This window comes from Parus major, chromosome 3, assembly GCF_001522545.3.
Source record: "Parus major isolate Abel chromosome 3, Parus_major1.1, whole genome shotgun sequence".
NCBI classification, from domain to species: Eukaryota; Metazoa; Chordata; class Aves; order Passeriformes; family Paridae; genus Parus; species Parus major.
In genome coordinates this window covers 68,808,387-68,824,378 of record NC_031770.1, presented here as the reverse complement: position 1 = coordinate 68,824,378, position 15,992 = coordinate 68,808,387, and the positions used below count along the sequence as shown (strand labels likewise).

Sequence of the window (15,992 nt, the reverse complement as noted above, 5' to 3'; positions counted from 1 at the left end):
GGCCCGGCGGCGGCGCCGAGGAAGTGCTCGTCGCGGCGCAACGCGTGGGGCAACCTCTCCTACGCCGACCTCATCACCCGTGCCATCGAGAGCTCCCCGGAGAAGCGCCTCACTCTCTCCCAGATCTACGACTGGATGGTCCGCTGCGTGCCCTACTTCAAGGACAAGGGCGACAGCAACAGCTCGGCCGGGTGGAAGGTGAGGCGGGATCCCGGGGCCGCGGCGCTCCTGCCGCGCCGCCCCGACGGGCGGGTACTGCCCGTGGAGGATGCGGCCGCGGAGCGGGGTGCTGGCGGCTGGTCCCGACAGCAGCCCGCCGGGCGCTGATGCTGGCCCCGCTGATGGTGGTCGCCCTGTCGGCTTTGCTTTTTTTAAGGGAGGTATTAAGTAAAGTTTTGTCTCTTTCCTGTTGCTGTGTAGAAGCGGTGAGGGCTATTGACTCTGAGGGCAGAGTACACGCTGGAGCGGAGCTGGCTTTCGTGATGCACAAGCACATAAGCAGGGAAAGAGAGAGGGAGAGAGAGAAAGAAAAATGAAAAATATTTATAAGGCGTGCGGGTTTTATTTTGCCTTTTTTTTTAAAAAAAAAAAGTTTTGGTAACACCAGAGGTTACTCATGATTGAAATGGACAGAATTGCTTTTATTCATGGTCAGTCTGAGTCTCAAAGCTTAAACACCTAATGACTTTATTATTTTTGTCAAGAAAACTCCCAGTTTTTTGCCCATGTGTTCTTAAAGACAGTAGAAGGAAATTCGGGTTTTGACATTTCTTTATAAAGTTAATCAAAGCATGGAGTTATTGGCTGTTCAGCCACGGGAGTGCTTGGTTTGCGATTCCTGCGGTGCCAGTATATGAGAGCACCGTCTACTGATAGCCCAGCATTTTCTGTCCAGCACTGCGACAGTGAGCAGCTAAGAGTACTAGCGTTTTAATAAGTGAGGGTAAAAAAAAAAATAATCTGGTTTTGTGGCTTGTTTACTCAGCGCGTGCAAAAGCACGTTGCAGGCAGGCAGGGTTTTACCTTCAAGAAAGAGTCTTACTAGGCCTACCAGGAGCCAGAACTGCACGTAAAGCACATTTGAAGTGATTTCCAGAACTGTTTTTTTCGTCTCTTTTTCCTGTTCATCTGTCAGCGTCTGTTGGATGCCGAAATGTCACGTACTTGCAGCTGTACAGAAATGCAGGTGCTGCTTGATGCCAGTACTGGCTGCAGAAGGAAACCCCGGCAAGGTTCAGTTGCTGCTGAGGGCCGATACAAGTGGCATCTGACACGGAGTTTTTGAATGGATGGCTGAAGGTGATTTTGCCGGCAAGTTCAATGCTTTTACAGAGAAATTAAATTTTCTCTTTGAGTTTATCTAGGTTTGGATCAGGTGATAACTTTCAGTATACAAATTGGTCAGAAATACTGTATAGATTAAACATTTCTGGCAGTTTCTGTACTAGCAGCCCTGTCCTGTATTTTGGTGCCTGAGTAGGACTTGCTGCTAGGAATTGAAGTGCGGCTGTATGATTTTTACCTTCCAAATGAAGCGCAGTAGTTGACAGACTTGTCTCAGTCTGGAGAAAATACAAACACAAAGTTTATCGCTGGCATAGCTAGTTGAAGACATGGCTTTTAAAAGCACACGTCTTTTTTACAGCTTTTGTGTCTGTATTAGGTGTTGAATTTTGATCTGACTTTTCAAGTGTGACGCAGAGTGTGATAAAGGGTTACATCTTCCAATGACAGCCTGTGCCTTCATAAGTTGTTTGGTTTCACATAGAAGCAGTGGCTTTAGATGTCAGCTGCTGTGACATATCCAGCATTTTTATCGGGTAGTTTGAATTTTCAGTAAATTCTCAATATCTAATTCAGACAAAGACTGACCTAACAATGGGCCTGACACTGTTTTAGTGGCAAAACTCTTTTTCACTGTAGCAGAAGCAGAATCTGGGCCATAACATGAAGTGCTTACATTGATTAGTATCCTTAATACCATCACAATTTTTCTGACAATTTATACTGTTAATTTGATATTGATTCTTTTGCTGAGCAGCATTAACTGGTACTTGGAGCTAATTAAAATGTTAAAAACTTGGATCCCTTGAGATTCTTCTGTTATAATTTAGTTCAGAAGTTACTCACAAACCTTTAGGATGACCTTTCTCAGGAAGTACAGGCACACTGATGGCAGCAAATTCTGCCCCTAATGATTGTGAACTGTCTCTGAAGTTAGGGTAAGGCATATGGTCACGTTAACAGTGGGTGCAGTTGTGCGTGGGTGGTAGGGGCATACTGGAAGGGGCAGAGGGGAGGTCAGGAACTAATAATGTGCCAGGCATCTTAAACTGGAAAATGTAATTCCTTAGCAAGGCTAGGATATCTTTTTCAAGTGCATATACATTCAGAAGTGGACTACTTCAATTTCTTGGCTAGAGAGTAGCTTAGTTTGCGCAGAGGTAACACTCTTATATGGGGACTCCATCTTAGTCTCCTGATGTTAAAACACATTATATGTTATTACCGTCTTTGTTTGCTTCACAGGTAATGAATACAACTCTTCAGGAACTAATGTCAGCTTTTCACATTAAGCTTCTTCAGATTGCTAGTTACACCAAGACTTTAAATGAACAGAAGATAGTTCTGTGTTAGAATGCTTTTATCTTAATTTAGAATATTTTTACACAGCTAAATTCATCATTGAAGGCAGCAAGCCCATTTAACAATATTCTGCAATATTGCCACTGAGTGGGAAAATTGTTATTTTAAACAAAGGGAAGAAGAGAACTTGGTCTTATTACCTTATGAACTATTATCTATAAAATATTAATACTGTTTCCAGTGAGATGTGCCGAAAACCATAATCCGTAAACGTAGCCGGGATTATTCTCCTCAAATAATTATTTTAAGAGCTATAAATTAAAGTTACAACTATCACTTTTTTTTTTTTTCCCCTGCCTAGGGCATTAAAGCAGAAGTGAATATTTCAGATGTGGTTAGGAAGACGTATATTACGTTTCTGGTAATTCGGATAAGGTTTGCCCAATACACCCCCCCAACAATCTCCTTTGCTTCCCCCTGGGCCTGGTGGGATGTTGGCTAACCTAACAGTGCCTGAAGCTAACGAGGGCAGTAGTGTACGGTGCAGTGCTGCAGAGCTGCCGCACTCCAGACACTCCTGTGTGCCATGGACAGCCCCGGTTGGTACAATGCTGTACACTTCCAAGCTACTGGAGAGGGTTTCCATGCATGTTCCAATGTCTGCTTCTGTCTTGAAAACTTAGGGAAGGTTGGTATTTACGTTCGTCATCACTGGAGGGAGGAAGAGATGCCAGGGTGAGCTGGTTTCATCCTTGTGAAATGAAACTGTTCCAGGTACTTCTACAGAGCTCCTCGATGACTAGATCTTTCCTCATTCAGGTATCTGTTACCCAATCAAAGTCCTGCAGTCACAAAACTAGTGTGCTGACTTAAAACCCAAGTTTTACCTCACAAGTATTTAAGGTGAAGCACTCACTTCCCTCAATAATCTCGAAATAGGAAACTATAAAAACTTTTCATTTTTTTTACGTGTAAGTAGTAGAGGTGCCTGGCTTCACTACAGTTTAAGTAATTCCATACCTCTTCCCACAATGTTGTTTAGTAATTTCTTGCAGCACTATCTTGTGAAACAGTCTTTTCTACATGGAGAGTACACTAGGGGGACTATTTCCCTCTTTGTTAAGTGCTATGGCAAGACTATGAATCTCGTCCTTTATACGGAGATACCAGCAATTCCCAAATTTAAATGTAGCTGATTTGCTTTGATTTGTTTTTCATATCAGAAGCCTATTCTGTTTTACATCTGTTGTATTCATCTTCCCCATAAAAGATAAACACTTGCTGCTGGGATATTTACTTTGAAGGGGAGGTTTTTGTAAACTTTGTACATGGACATTCCATTATTTCTTACCATGTTTCATTGGTCAGTATGTACCAAAGGGCTGCAGGCCGTTCAGTGCAGCAAATGCACGAGTCTCTTCTCTAATTACTGAGACTTGAAAAGGCTTGAGAAATTTGCCAGTCATGTAGACAGATGTCTAAATCTGTTAGCCAGATGCTGATACACAAAATGTGTCGGACTCTTTTTATCATCTTCTTGCAAAGATGTGAGAAGGAAGTAACACCACTTTCTTCCTTCTTATTTTTCCTTCCTCGGACTGACACACAATGTCTTTATCAGGAGTGGTAATGTAAAACTGGAGTCTGCATCAGTTTCTTTTTTTCCTGTGCTGACTTTTAAACTTTTCTTCTTTTTATTTCTTTAAAGGTTCTGTTTCCCAATTAACTGCTAGCAAGAATATTTTTTTCCAGCCTTCTATTATATTTTTTAAAATATATTTTTGTGTTGCCTTACTTGCCTGTACAGACAAGGGTTTGAGTTACAAGCTGTAGCCTGATTATTTTAAGTTTTGACCTGCCAAAGAGAGCATGGATTTAAGCATGTGAATGGATCCTTGGGACTTCACTGGGATTACTTGTGTGCTTAAACTTGCTGCTTAAGCATATTACCTGATCAAAGCCTTACTATGTTATGCTTTAACAAAACACTCAGAAACATTTGTGACTTTTGTGCTGAGCAGTGTAAAGAGATGTGTGGTTCCAGTGGTTGAAACCACTAGATAACAAACGTCTTGCATCAAAGAGGAGTATACTTTAGTATCACAGTAACAAATGACTTTTTTAACTTTCAAGTAAAAACCATATGTAGATATTAATGCACATTGTTATTTCATATCTGTAATGTACATCAAAGATCCCACTCTTCCCCAGCTCATGCAGGAAGGTGACAGCTATTGAAGCAGTGAGAGAGAGACCAAGTAAGTAGCTCTTCCAGAATCACTGACATTGTTTGATCCACAGTATGACAGTGAGGAGCACCTCTGTTGAGGGACTTGTTAAATCCAGACATAAACACATCACCTTGGTGAATGTCTTCAGCTGCAAAGAATCACAGGCTCTGATAAACTCAGCTTTTGATGTGAATGGGAAACTTCCAGTCAATGATGATGTGGTATTTGCTGGATAGTATCGCTGCCAGGTAGACCTGCATGATAAATGCTGGAATCAATGTCCATCCATTGTTCAGAGACAGAAGGTTACCTAAAGCAGTGATGCAGCAATTGACATTGTCTGTAATAGGTTTATTAGTGTCAATATTTGTACATATTTAAAATTTGAACGTATTTAAAATAGGAAGCTTGAGAGCCAGAGGTTGGCTTCTACTTTTACCAGTGTGTTTGAAAGTACACAGTTAACGCTAATAAAAATTAAATCACTTTAGTGGAAGCTATATGCAATATACTGTACTGGCTTGAGCAAACACTGGCTGAGACTATGAGGCTGGGGAGGAGAAATGTCCTGGCACTGCTGTCCTGGGACATCCTGCCTCTGCTTGGTGTTGTCCTGGTGAAGTGAGCAGTGTCTTACTCTCGAGGCCATTTTGTATTCGGGTCATTTTGGTGGTGCTACACTACTTTGCTGTAATCCTGGGAGATTAAGGGAGGCTGGGCACGTGCTGGTGCATTTAGAAAGGCGAGTGATTAGGGTTAGCTGTGTGGTTTTGTGAAAGCTCTTTGTGCTGATGTGGACAGAGTAGCAGCCCTGAGTGGAAGGTAGGCAGCTCTGGAGCAGTCCCCCCGCACCCTTCTGCAGCGGCTGGGTAGGTTTCAGCCAGCTTGCCCGGGGTGGATGGGGTGAACAAGCGTGAAACCACCCCAGAAAATTACAGTGGGTGTGCTGACTTCAAAGGGAGGCCGAAGGGATTGCCTTGGAGATAAGGGAAAACTGAGGATAAGCAGCCAAAGCATTTCTCTAGGTGGCAGCCTCCTAAAGGTGCCCTGCTAGATTTTGGCAGCCAGCTGTTTTGCGTGGAAGTATGGAAAATCTTTTGTGAGGATTGTTCCTTATTTGCAATGCAATTAAAGTGGGTCTTGGTATAGTGGCGACTTGCCAATGGAGAAACTGAAAGTGTTTCCTAATGCAAGTTGCTACTTAGACTAAAGTCTCTGCATATTCTTGTTTCTCTCCCACTTTTTAAAAAGGCCTTACTACTATGTCTGGCACAGAAAATGTGCCCAAGAGTAGTGTTACAAAATGGCAATATTAGTTTGTTTTAAAACCAAGAGGCCCTCCATGTTTGGAGGTGCTCTGTCCTGGGAAGGGCAAGCTCTGAGCATCCTCCCGCTGCTGATTTGTTCCCCTTGTCATGGAAAACTGTGATTCTCAAATTGGCTCTGGAAAGGGCCAAAGCTTGGCCAGGTCCTGGAACAGGAGGTGCATCCAAGTCCCACACATAGTGATGATCCCGATAAAGGCCTGGCTGATAGCACTCAGGGAGCTGCAGGGATTTTTTTGATGTGGCTTTTCTTGGGACTGACAATATGTGCGTAGTGCCGCGCTTCAGGAGCAAAATGAAGTGTTCAAGTAATGTGCATAGTCATGCAGTTTTCTGTACTGCTGGCTCAGCACACCATGAGTTAAGTGAAGATTATGCTTAACCTTTTATTTGCTCTTTTTTTTTTTTTTTGTGCTTCTACTAACTTACAGTGTTCTGTTACAATTTCCTGAGCGTTGCCACACACCAAGCTTGGAAAATGAGGTGCATTTAGCCAATTTATGGCCTGACATATGTTAATTAACATTAATTACCTGCTTGAATAGTCCATTTAGCACTTATTATTAAAAAGTGGCTTGTCTACAGAAGGGGATTTTCCTTCAGAGTGAGATGTTTTGTTCTAACTTGCTTTTGATGAAGTCAGGTTGGGGTATCCTGTGTTTCTCTGCACAGCTGTACCAGTTTCCTGATGTTCCAGTTGTGTGTGTGGGATACAGTTTTACTGATAGGCACCAGCTCCTTACCCGTGTGTATCTGGCATTTATTAGGGAGCAGCTTAGCTTCCCAAGCAAACCAACATGTTTCCAAGCATTTTCTGCTAGTGGTGGATACAGCTCTTGCTCATCTGCTTGAGGCAGCAGAGAAAGAGCCATGCTTCTCAGCCTGCCAGGAACTGTAGGGGCATCTGGAGTCCTGTGGTGGTGTGACCCCAGCCCCTTTGGGGTGAAGGAGTAGGAAAAGCTCAAGTGTGCAAGGCTGGAGAAGGGATGTAGGAGTTGCTGGGGCACATTGTGGTGCTCTGCAGGGAGGTCATTTCAACTCTATGTGGATGATGGACTTTAGGGCTCCTGCAGCCATTGAGAGCAGGCCACCGCTGGAGTGGAGTGTGATCTCCAACAACAGCAGGAGTCTTGCTGTATTCATCAACTACATTATCTAAGTTATCTCCTGGGCAGTGTGTTGGGTAAGGGTTGTCACAGATCATTGGTCTAAAACCTGTGAGGGGAGTAAGAATGAGAAAGGACTTGTTTAATTTCCAAATACCAATATAAAAAAAAAAATAAAAATCCATGCCTCAATTCCCCATATCCCAGTTTCTCCTTCCTGTCTCAGGAGATTCCAAGGATGTTATGTCCTACTTCACCTTCTTCATCATTCCCACTTGTAACACCAGCTGGAGGGTTGCATGGTGCACTTCCGTGGGAGGTGGAGGTCTGGCTCATAGCTGTGCCAGTTTTGGCTGGGGATACAGCGTAGAGATGATGAGGCTACAGGACTGACAAAAAGCAATGCCAGCACAGTGTGAGGAGTTGGGAACAAGCGAGTGCTTGCATCGGTACTCTGCCTCATCCCTGGTGGGAAATAGCAAGGGAGATGCCTTCCAGTAGGGCTAGAGAAGAGCATTGCTTTTCACCAGAGTGGTTTCTCCTGGTGCTGTGCTTGGTTGTGAGGTTCAGGAGGAGCTCCTCTTGCCCTGCAAAGCCAGAGTCCTTTCTTTGGGCCACCCACCTTGCATGTTTGCTCAAGGATTGATATGCTTATAATGCTGCTTTGCAGGGAATTTGAGGCAGGTTGGGAGTTAGCAGCATTGATATGTTGTTAATAACTGTGTGTGTCCTACCTGTATTTTGCTTACTGGGGCAATTTTCTTTTTCTGTATGCTGGTACATATTAAAAATAAAGGCTACTTAAATACTTTTTTAAAATGCCTTCTTAATATTTCACAGACAGAGAAATGCCCTTCAGTGGATTTGTTCTAGTAAAGAAATGCCTCGTGAAAATTAGCTCTTATAACAGACTTGTGCTAACAAATTGAATGGATTGCTTGCTCTATCACAACATGCTATATACTTCAGAGCTGAATTATGGAATGCTGGGTTCTCACATGAACATGTTTATTTGGCAAGGTATTATTTTGCTTTTCTTCATTATTTTTCCCCTGATGGTGAAGTTTCTACTCGCTGCATGTAAAGAGAGGCATGAGGACGGTGCTGGTATAGAAGGGCAGAGGCAGCCCATGGGCCATTGTCAGAAAAACTGGTGGAGGAAGGACCACTTGAAGCAAGGAGGATGCCTTGTGGCGCTGACAGCTGGTCTGTCAGGGCCTTTGCAGTGTGTGCCTCCAGTTCTGGGAGTCAGGAGGCTGTGGGTGCAGGGCTCAGCCTGTGCAACCTGGGGCTGCCATACACCTGGGTGCTGCCTGTGGTCAGGTGCATGTCCCTGGGCTGAGTCACTGGATCACGCCACTTCTGCGTCCCTTCACCCACTGCCTGTGCCGAGGTGAAGGGTGGGTCTGTGCTGAAGTCTCCACGTCAAAATCCAGTTGAGAGCTCTGGAATGAGGGCAGGAAGCAGGAGCCATTTTTCTCCTTTGACACCTACTTCTGAGGCTGCCTTCACACTGTGTTGTGATGTGGGTCTTTCTGGGGGCTGCTCATAACCCAGCTCTCAGCCTTGCAGAGTCTTCGGGCCAGCCTGTCTCCCTATCCCTGGCCTGCTGAGATCTTTGTCTCTCTCTAGGGAGCAGTGGAGGCCGTGGCACTCCCGGGATTGTGATCAGTGGGTAGGACTCAGTCCTAGGAAAGAGTTTTCGGTAGGTTTGCTGGCTCCTGAGCCACGTGAGCAGAAAAGGCAGGTCTGGGCTGTTTGCCAGGACTTGAACAGGGAGGTAACATCTGCTTATCCCAGCCCTAGAGGAGTGGGAGACAGCAGATAAGTCGGAAGAGTGATGAGGACAGACGGCGGTGTGCGGTGGGAGGACAGATAGAGGAACACCCAAAAACATCAGGATGTGTCTGCTGGGGTTTTGCTCTGCGCCCCGGCTGCTGCGACTGCTCAGTTTGCAGTGGGAATGAAAAAGAGTTTGTGTGGATGTAGGTTTATGACAATGCAACTTTCATGGGTAGATGAAGAGGGCAGGTCTGAGTCTCATCCCTGCTAAAGGCCATGTTAAGGCAGGAGCACACATTTGCATTAGTGCTAGACAGACTCAAGCCGGCAGTGCCAAAAATCCTGATTACAGCTGAGCCTGAGCCCCGTGTGAGAACTGAGTATGACCAGGGAACATTAGTAAGAGTGTCATACTTAAGTAAGCAAAGCTTTGTTTAAAAATGTATTAATTACCTAGTAATATCTAATACAAGCTGCTCTTCTAGTCTAGACAGTCAGCACCTCTGACTCAGGAGACAATTTGTCCTGACAACTTAGTGTTTCTCATGCTGTATCATGTTGGTTTCTTTGTGTTTTCCAAAATAGGATGCAGAAGAATAAATGTATTATTCTAAAGAAATAATTTTAGGACATGGGCTGAATTCCAGGGCCATATTTGTTTTATCTAGAATGTGGACTGAATTGTCTTGATATGTATTCACATAGCAGTGCTTTTAATTCCTCTGGTATCTGGGGTATCTGGTATCTTTTTCTCTCCATGCTGTCTCTTCAAACACGTATTGCAGCTCTCCAAAGACACATTGTGACCAAGGTTAACCCCACTTTCTTACATGAAATTTGCAGTGTAAACATACCTTTAAATGTGAGACTTAATCCAGATCAAAAGTTTCCGACTTTGTGTGAACCTCAATCTTGTATAAATATATTTGCTAATACTTCACGGAGGATTTATCAGTTTCACGTATTAAGTTCTAGATATGCTTTAGTACATAAAATTTGGCATCTGACAAGTGAGAGCAGTGCTCAAGAATGTCTTATTGTGAATGTTTCACAGGCTCCCACATTATCACCATTTTTGCTGTTTGGTTTTGTGTAGAGAGCAGTGATGTGGTTTCCTGAAAGCCTATAACTTACTGTTTGTTCTGCACAACTGCTCTGGACCTTGACTAATTTTCAGAGAATGTTTTTTTCCAGCAATTTGTACAAGAAGGTGACGCCAGTTCAAGTCTTGTCCTGAGATGCTTGTAAGCTGAGACATGTAGAGCTGCTGTCCCTGTTTTTGTGCAACACGATCTGTTATGCCTAAGAGTTTCACTATATGGGGGAACTCAAAACCGTTTGTGTGAGATGTCAGGTTTCAGAGTGAATGATGCTTCTTTAAGTATGCATCAAGACCTACAATGGGAAGCTGCTGACCCTTCTCTGCCTTTTTAGGCCAAGAACTTTGGCACTGATAATGATGCTGCCGCTGAGGAGCTGTAAAAACTCCGAACCATTTTTTGAATTCATAGCCTCAGCCATGTATGTGTCCCAGATAATTGGGCTACATCTAAAATCTTTGATTTGCAAATGGAAGTCATGTCAGAGCTCTGCATGAATTGGGCCAGAGGTTTCCAGCCTAGTTTGTGCAGCAGCCAAAAGCTCCGACCTAGTATTACGATGATCATGATGTTGGCAATGTGATTTTCACTTCCCATGGCATGTTGAGATTTATTTCCTGACCCAGTGCTCTTGCATCCTGGTTCATGCATGGCAAAAATACTTCTGATTAAAATGTTCTAGAAAGTTCGCATGCTTGGGGTAGGAGAGAAATATTTTATGAGGAACTGTTCTATATAAAGCTATGGGGAAGGGAGCTGTGTACTTAGGAAGGTATTTGAAAATCAATAGTGAGGCCATTTTCCATACAAAAAAAGAGGGGAAGTGTGTAGTCCATAAGGTAGTGGCATACGGGCCTGGGAGGAGGAAGGATTCCATGAGCTAGCAGTAGGGTGTAAATCAACCTGATGTATGTTCATAGACATCTGATGTCTACTGGGCCTAGTGGGGTAGCTCAAAGCAGGTGGAAGAAGCATACTGTTTACCTAATTAGAAACATAAATAAAATCTTTCCAACATTCTTCTAAATTAAAATGCATCTGAAGCATATGTCAGATTTCTCACATCCAGGAAAGATCTCTTAAAACCCCGCCGTTCCTCATGAAGGCTGTTTCTAGCCCACTTTCTTCAGGGCTCTGCCAGGTAACAAGTCTTCTTGGAAGATGGAGTGGGTGTGCATTGGCAGCTGGAGGTACTGGGGTTCTTCCTGAGCGCACCTGTACTGCTTTTTAATCAGAGGGAAAAGGCCTATTGTTTGAGATGATAGACCAGGGAATTGGAATAACAAAAGAAAATTATCATTGTTGAAATCATTGAAGACAGGATTTCACCTCTGTATTTATTGAGAAGTCAGTGATGGTGGGAAGCAGGGCCTGGGCTGCCGTACAGTCAGAGCAGCTTCATATCTCCAGTGTATTTTAGACACCAAGGAGACAATGATGATGCTAATTGCAAGAGAAACTACTTAACTGCTTTGTATTATGTGTGAAATGAAGGGGGAATAACGCTGATTGAATGACCTATTTTGACTTTCTCAGTATAATATGTTTAATGTTGTAGTCTTTTTCTGGAGAGTGAATTAGAATTTTATCAAATCCTGCTGGAAATTAATATGTTGCTGGGCAAAGTTATTTTATCCTTGCAGTTTTAACTGCGAAGTTACATCTTGCCACTTGACTTGGTGGCAGGAGTTTTCTCCTTCAGTTGGAAAGGGCTTTTGCCATGCAACACAGCGACACTAGTACTTTTTGTTTTATACAAAGTAGGGACCTGTCAGGAGGAATATAAAATAGGGCACTGAAGTAGTCTAATTTAGAAGGAGAAAGGGCATAAATCTCCACCTCTCTCAGATGACAGAAGGCCAAAGTACAGCAGAAATGTTTCCCTGCTTGTAAAATGCCAGATGCCAAATGTAAAATACCAGAGAGGTTGCGCTGTTAAAGGCACAGCTGTATCTAGCCTCCTTACATGTTTTTCAGACTTATTTTTGATGTGTAAGGGGGTTCTTAGACAACGAAGCAGCTCTGTTAGGGTCTTCTCTGCTTATTGTGCTGTTACAGAAATTGTTTGCTGTTTTGGACTAGTGTCAGGCAGAATAATACTGAATAAGTCCCAGATGAATGTGGGTGGTGAAAAGAGAAAAATAATTTCAAATAAAGAGGGGCATTATCAGCTGAGCAGCCAGTGTTGATCCTATGGTGCTGAAAAATGAAAGCAGGAAAAAGGCTTCTTTTTTTTTTTTTTTTTAATGTAAATTTTAGCCGAAAAATCTGTTCTGACCAGAGTTTGGTGTTCTACTTAAACTTGCAGCAGATTGGCATTGGTGCAGCAGTGCTGTGAAGTGCTCAGAGGGAGAACAGAACTAGGAACAAGCCTCCAAAACTTGAGAGGATCTTCAGATTCCTTGTCCATTTTGGACAACATGACCTGTAGCGTCACTTGCAGCTGCTGGATTCAAGAGTATAAATAGTGAAAAGAACACTGATTTGGCCAGGATAAAATGTTCATTTTGGGTTTTTCCAACAGCTGTGTCAGGACTTAACCCTGGCAAAAGCTTCTCACGTGTCATTTCTATTCAGGCTTGTACTAAGCGTGTGGAATGACAATGTTCTCTAATTGAAAGAAAGAAAAAAGGAAAAAAGTAGTAAATTGAGAAATAGTGTGTATTTGGTGTCTTCTCAGCCTGAAGGAAAAACACTGCTTGAACTGTATGATAGCAATTGTTTGAGAAATTAAGTATGGATTTCCTTCAATTGTAGTTGAATCATGACATCTTGCTAAATTTATCCAGTTTTGAGTGCCTGCTTTCTGGTTTGACATTTTTGTTGGTGACCATTGGTTCTGTTTGGTTTAAAAAAAACAAAAAAAGCTTTTCATGGCCATAGAGGTGGTATTTTCCTTATTCTTTGCAGGAAACTGGTGTGTCAGACCATGAATTCTTCCAGGTGGTTACAGACTTGTGGGGTTTCTCACTACAAGTACTGCAATGCAGTGGGTAGGTTTGAGCAATGCCAGTGACGGGTTTTCCCCATTTTCTAGGAGCTGCCAGGGAGATTTTGCACAGTTTGACCACAAACTATTGATCACTGGAGTATCTCTGTTGATAGTTTTCACTGTTCAGTTAAGGGCCAAGCAGAAGTACTAAATAAGAACATTCTTTATTTATCCAAAAATCTACACTGAAAAAAATGTATCCATATAAAAGTCAAGTGCTTGGGAAGTACAAAATGTCAGAAATGAAGTTGCCTATAATACTTGAAATTACTTCTGCTGGCTGTGACACTCTTACTAGTACGGAGCTCACAGGCTCTATTCCCCCCTACTCTCCCTCTTGGGCTGGATCCTCCAAGGGGTACTCAGGGTCTCAGCTCATCCCCTGTGCTCTCTGTGTGGGCCCTGTGCCATAGCTGTTGCACTTGGTTCTGAGTAAAGAAATATGCCCTTGCTGGTGTGCTTGTCTGTGTCATTTGCCTCCTCAGTAATCATAGGCTTCCCTGACAAGCACTGTCCCAGCACCATAACTTTTTCTCCCCTCCCTAAGCTCCTTACTATGTTCTCTTATCCCAGTCTCTTCTTCTGTGACTCCCAGTCTTTCTCCATGCATCCCTCCTTCCTTTTCCTGTGATCTTCCATGCCTCTGCCCACCCCACTGGTTTTCATATCTGTTTTGCTTGTCCAGCTTGTCTGTTTTTTTTGTCCAGCTCTCCATTCCACATTTCTGCCCTGCCCTAGGATTGTGTATTTCCTGCGTCTTGCTTGCCTATCCTGGACCACTTATCCTGTTTCTAATCCCAGTTTCAGGTCAGGTTTCCAAAGTTGTTAGTGCAGAGGAATAAACAGGGTTTTGTAGTAGGAAGTGTTGGACAATACAAGGTGTAGGTGGAGCTCACAGCACAATCTATAATTTAGAACACTGTTTATATTTTTAACTGATCCACCCTTAGGTAAGCAGTCCTGGTGCTGTCAGTGTACAAATCCTTAGTCATTTGGATGATTCTGTTCCTTCTGCTGATACTGGGTAGTGAGAGGTTGCTCATTGTGTAAGAGATGGAAGATCCTGTCTCAGAGACACTTGGATGTCTTCTCTGTAGCCTGATCTAGATGCCAAACTGCATCTGAGATTCTACAATTCATAGGGTTATTGAGCTGTCCCTGAAGTATTTAATGGTATAGGTAGTAATTTCTGTTATTTCCATGGTGAGGGGATGTTTCTTTTTCCTTCCTTATCTGTGAAAAGAGAGGAGACATTCAAGATCCTCACTGAAAAAAATAGAAGGCATGAAAGTGTACAATCCATAGTCATAGCATATTCTGTGTCTTCCAGTAAGGACCCTCTGACTTGATGCATTTAGACTTGAAAACATAATGATATAGCTGACCTTTTCTGATCTCACTTCATGGTTTCTTGTACCTTCTGCCTCTGATGCTAACTTCATGCCTGGTCTTTAATGGTTCTGGTAAAATGTCTTCACATCTAGGGAAGTTGATGACGGTGTTTTTGTTATCAGAATTAGGTTGAGAAACTCATACTGAATTGTGGTGTTAGCTAGACCAAGTCATTTATTGGTGTGAATAACCTTGTATTGACCTATTAAAGAGCTTGGGCATAGAGTGTGTCACCTATGAGTCCCTTGTTCTGTCATGATAAAAGTTCAAAACTTTAAGCAGGTAACAGGGTGTCCTGTCCTCTTTCCATTGCAATATAGTGTAGGCGAACACACATTGCAACAAATAGCGCAAAGGCAAATCTAGCATGCCCTGCTTTTTCCGCTGCAAGAGAAATCTCCACTGCTCTCTGAGCCACTCTGGCAGAGTGGTTGGCTGAGGGATTTGCTTGTGGTGGCTGATGCCTTTCAGGTGTGGTGCTTCAGTTTCCCAGGCTATTGATAACAGCTGTTTAGACACAGCTCTCTGGGTCACGGCATATGGGGATTTTCTGATAGTTGTGGTGACCTTGGCAGGAGAATTAGAGTGGATGTAATGTTTCCAAGAATTGGAGACGCCTGTGCCATTGAACTGGTGCACATTGCTGAATCAATTACTGGCATTGGTAGGATTTTGCTTTAGGGGAACCTCACAGCTATATCACAGTCTTGTTATTAGTGGCGTATTGTTAATTTGTTTTAATACAGAGGCAGATATTTGCAGGGAGAAGGAACCTCAGTAGTTGGTTTCTGTGAAGTATTTTCCCTATATGCAGCACTGTTGTAGTGCATACCCCAGCACTGTCTCTCACTTAATTTCTTAGGAAATTTTTATTAACTCCTGTGTGGAAATAAATTTGGTATAAGACCATCATCTTCAGGTGAGGAATTGCAGCATGGTGCTCCTGCCTCTTCCAAAGCCATTGATGACAACTGAAACTCTTACCATGAAGATTTTCTAACTTTTTTGTAATTCATCACTTTGGTGACTCAGTCTACTGTGGCAAAGGCCCCTGGTGAGCTTTTGCAGGAAGCCTTCCCAATGAACCTGTGCAGCCCTTGCTCTAAATCCATTGTCACCAGCCTCTCCTACGCCCACTGCTGTCAGTTTACTGTGTTTGTAATGGATTGTCAAAGTGTTGCATTTAATTCAAGCGCTGGCAAAGTTTTCCTCAAAGTGCCTGTGTAGTGTTAAGTCAGTTAGGAGTTACAAACGTAAATATGTTTACAGAGAAAAGAGGAATGCATGAAAGTTGGCATTGCCTAAACAGCCAAAAGCAGTGTGATTTTATGCTAGAGGGACATTGAAAATGTAGGTTGCCAGAGTGTGCTTCCAGAAGTAAAACCCAGCCAGAAGTGCTTGAAGTCCCTGCCTTCAAATGCACTGCCCATCTGCTGTAGCTGCTGACATGGGGGAGAGGGCTCAGGAGTCCGTGGGCA

General features: G+C 43.2%; 1 protein-coding gene across 1 annotated transcript in view; it reads left to right on the top strand.

Annotated features, from left to right (window-relative positions):
• The first annotated feature begins 6 nt into the window (after nucleotides 1-6).
• Nucleotides 7-15,992, top strand: part of FOXO3 (forkhead box O3) — an 87,599-nt gene continuing 71,613 nt past the window's right edge. The window contains exon 1 of the mRNA XM_015620523.1: nucleotides 7-198. Within this exon, the coding sequence (XP_015476009.1) occupies nucleotides 136-198 (63 nt within the window). The 5' untranslated portion in view covers nucleotides 7-135. The remainder of the gene's footprint in view (nucleotides 199-15,992) is intronic.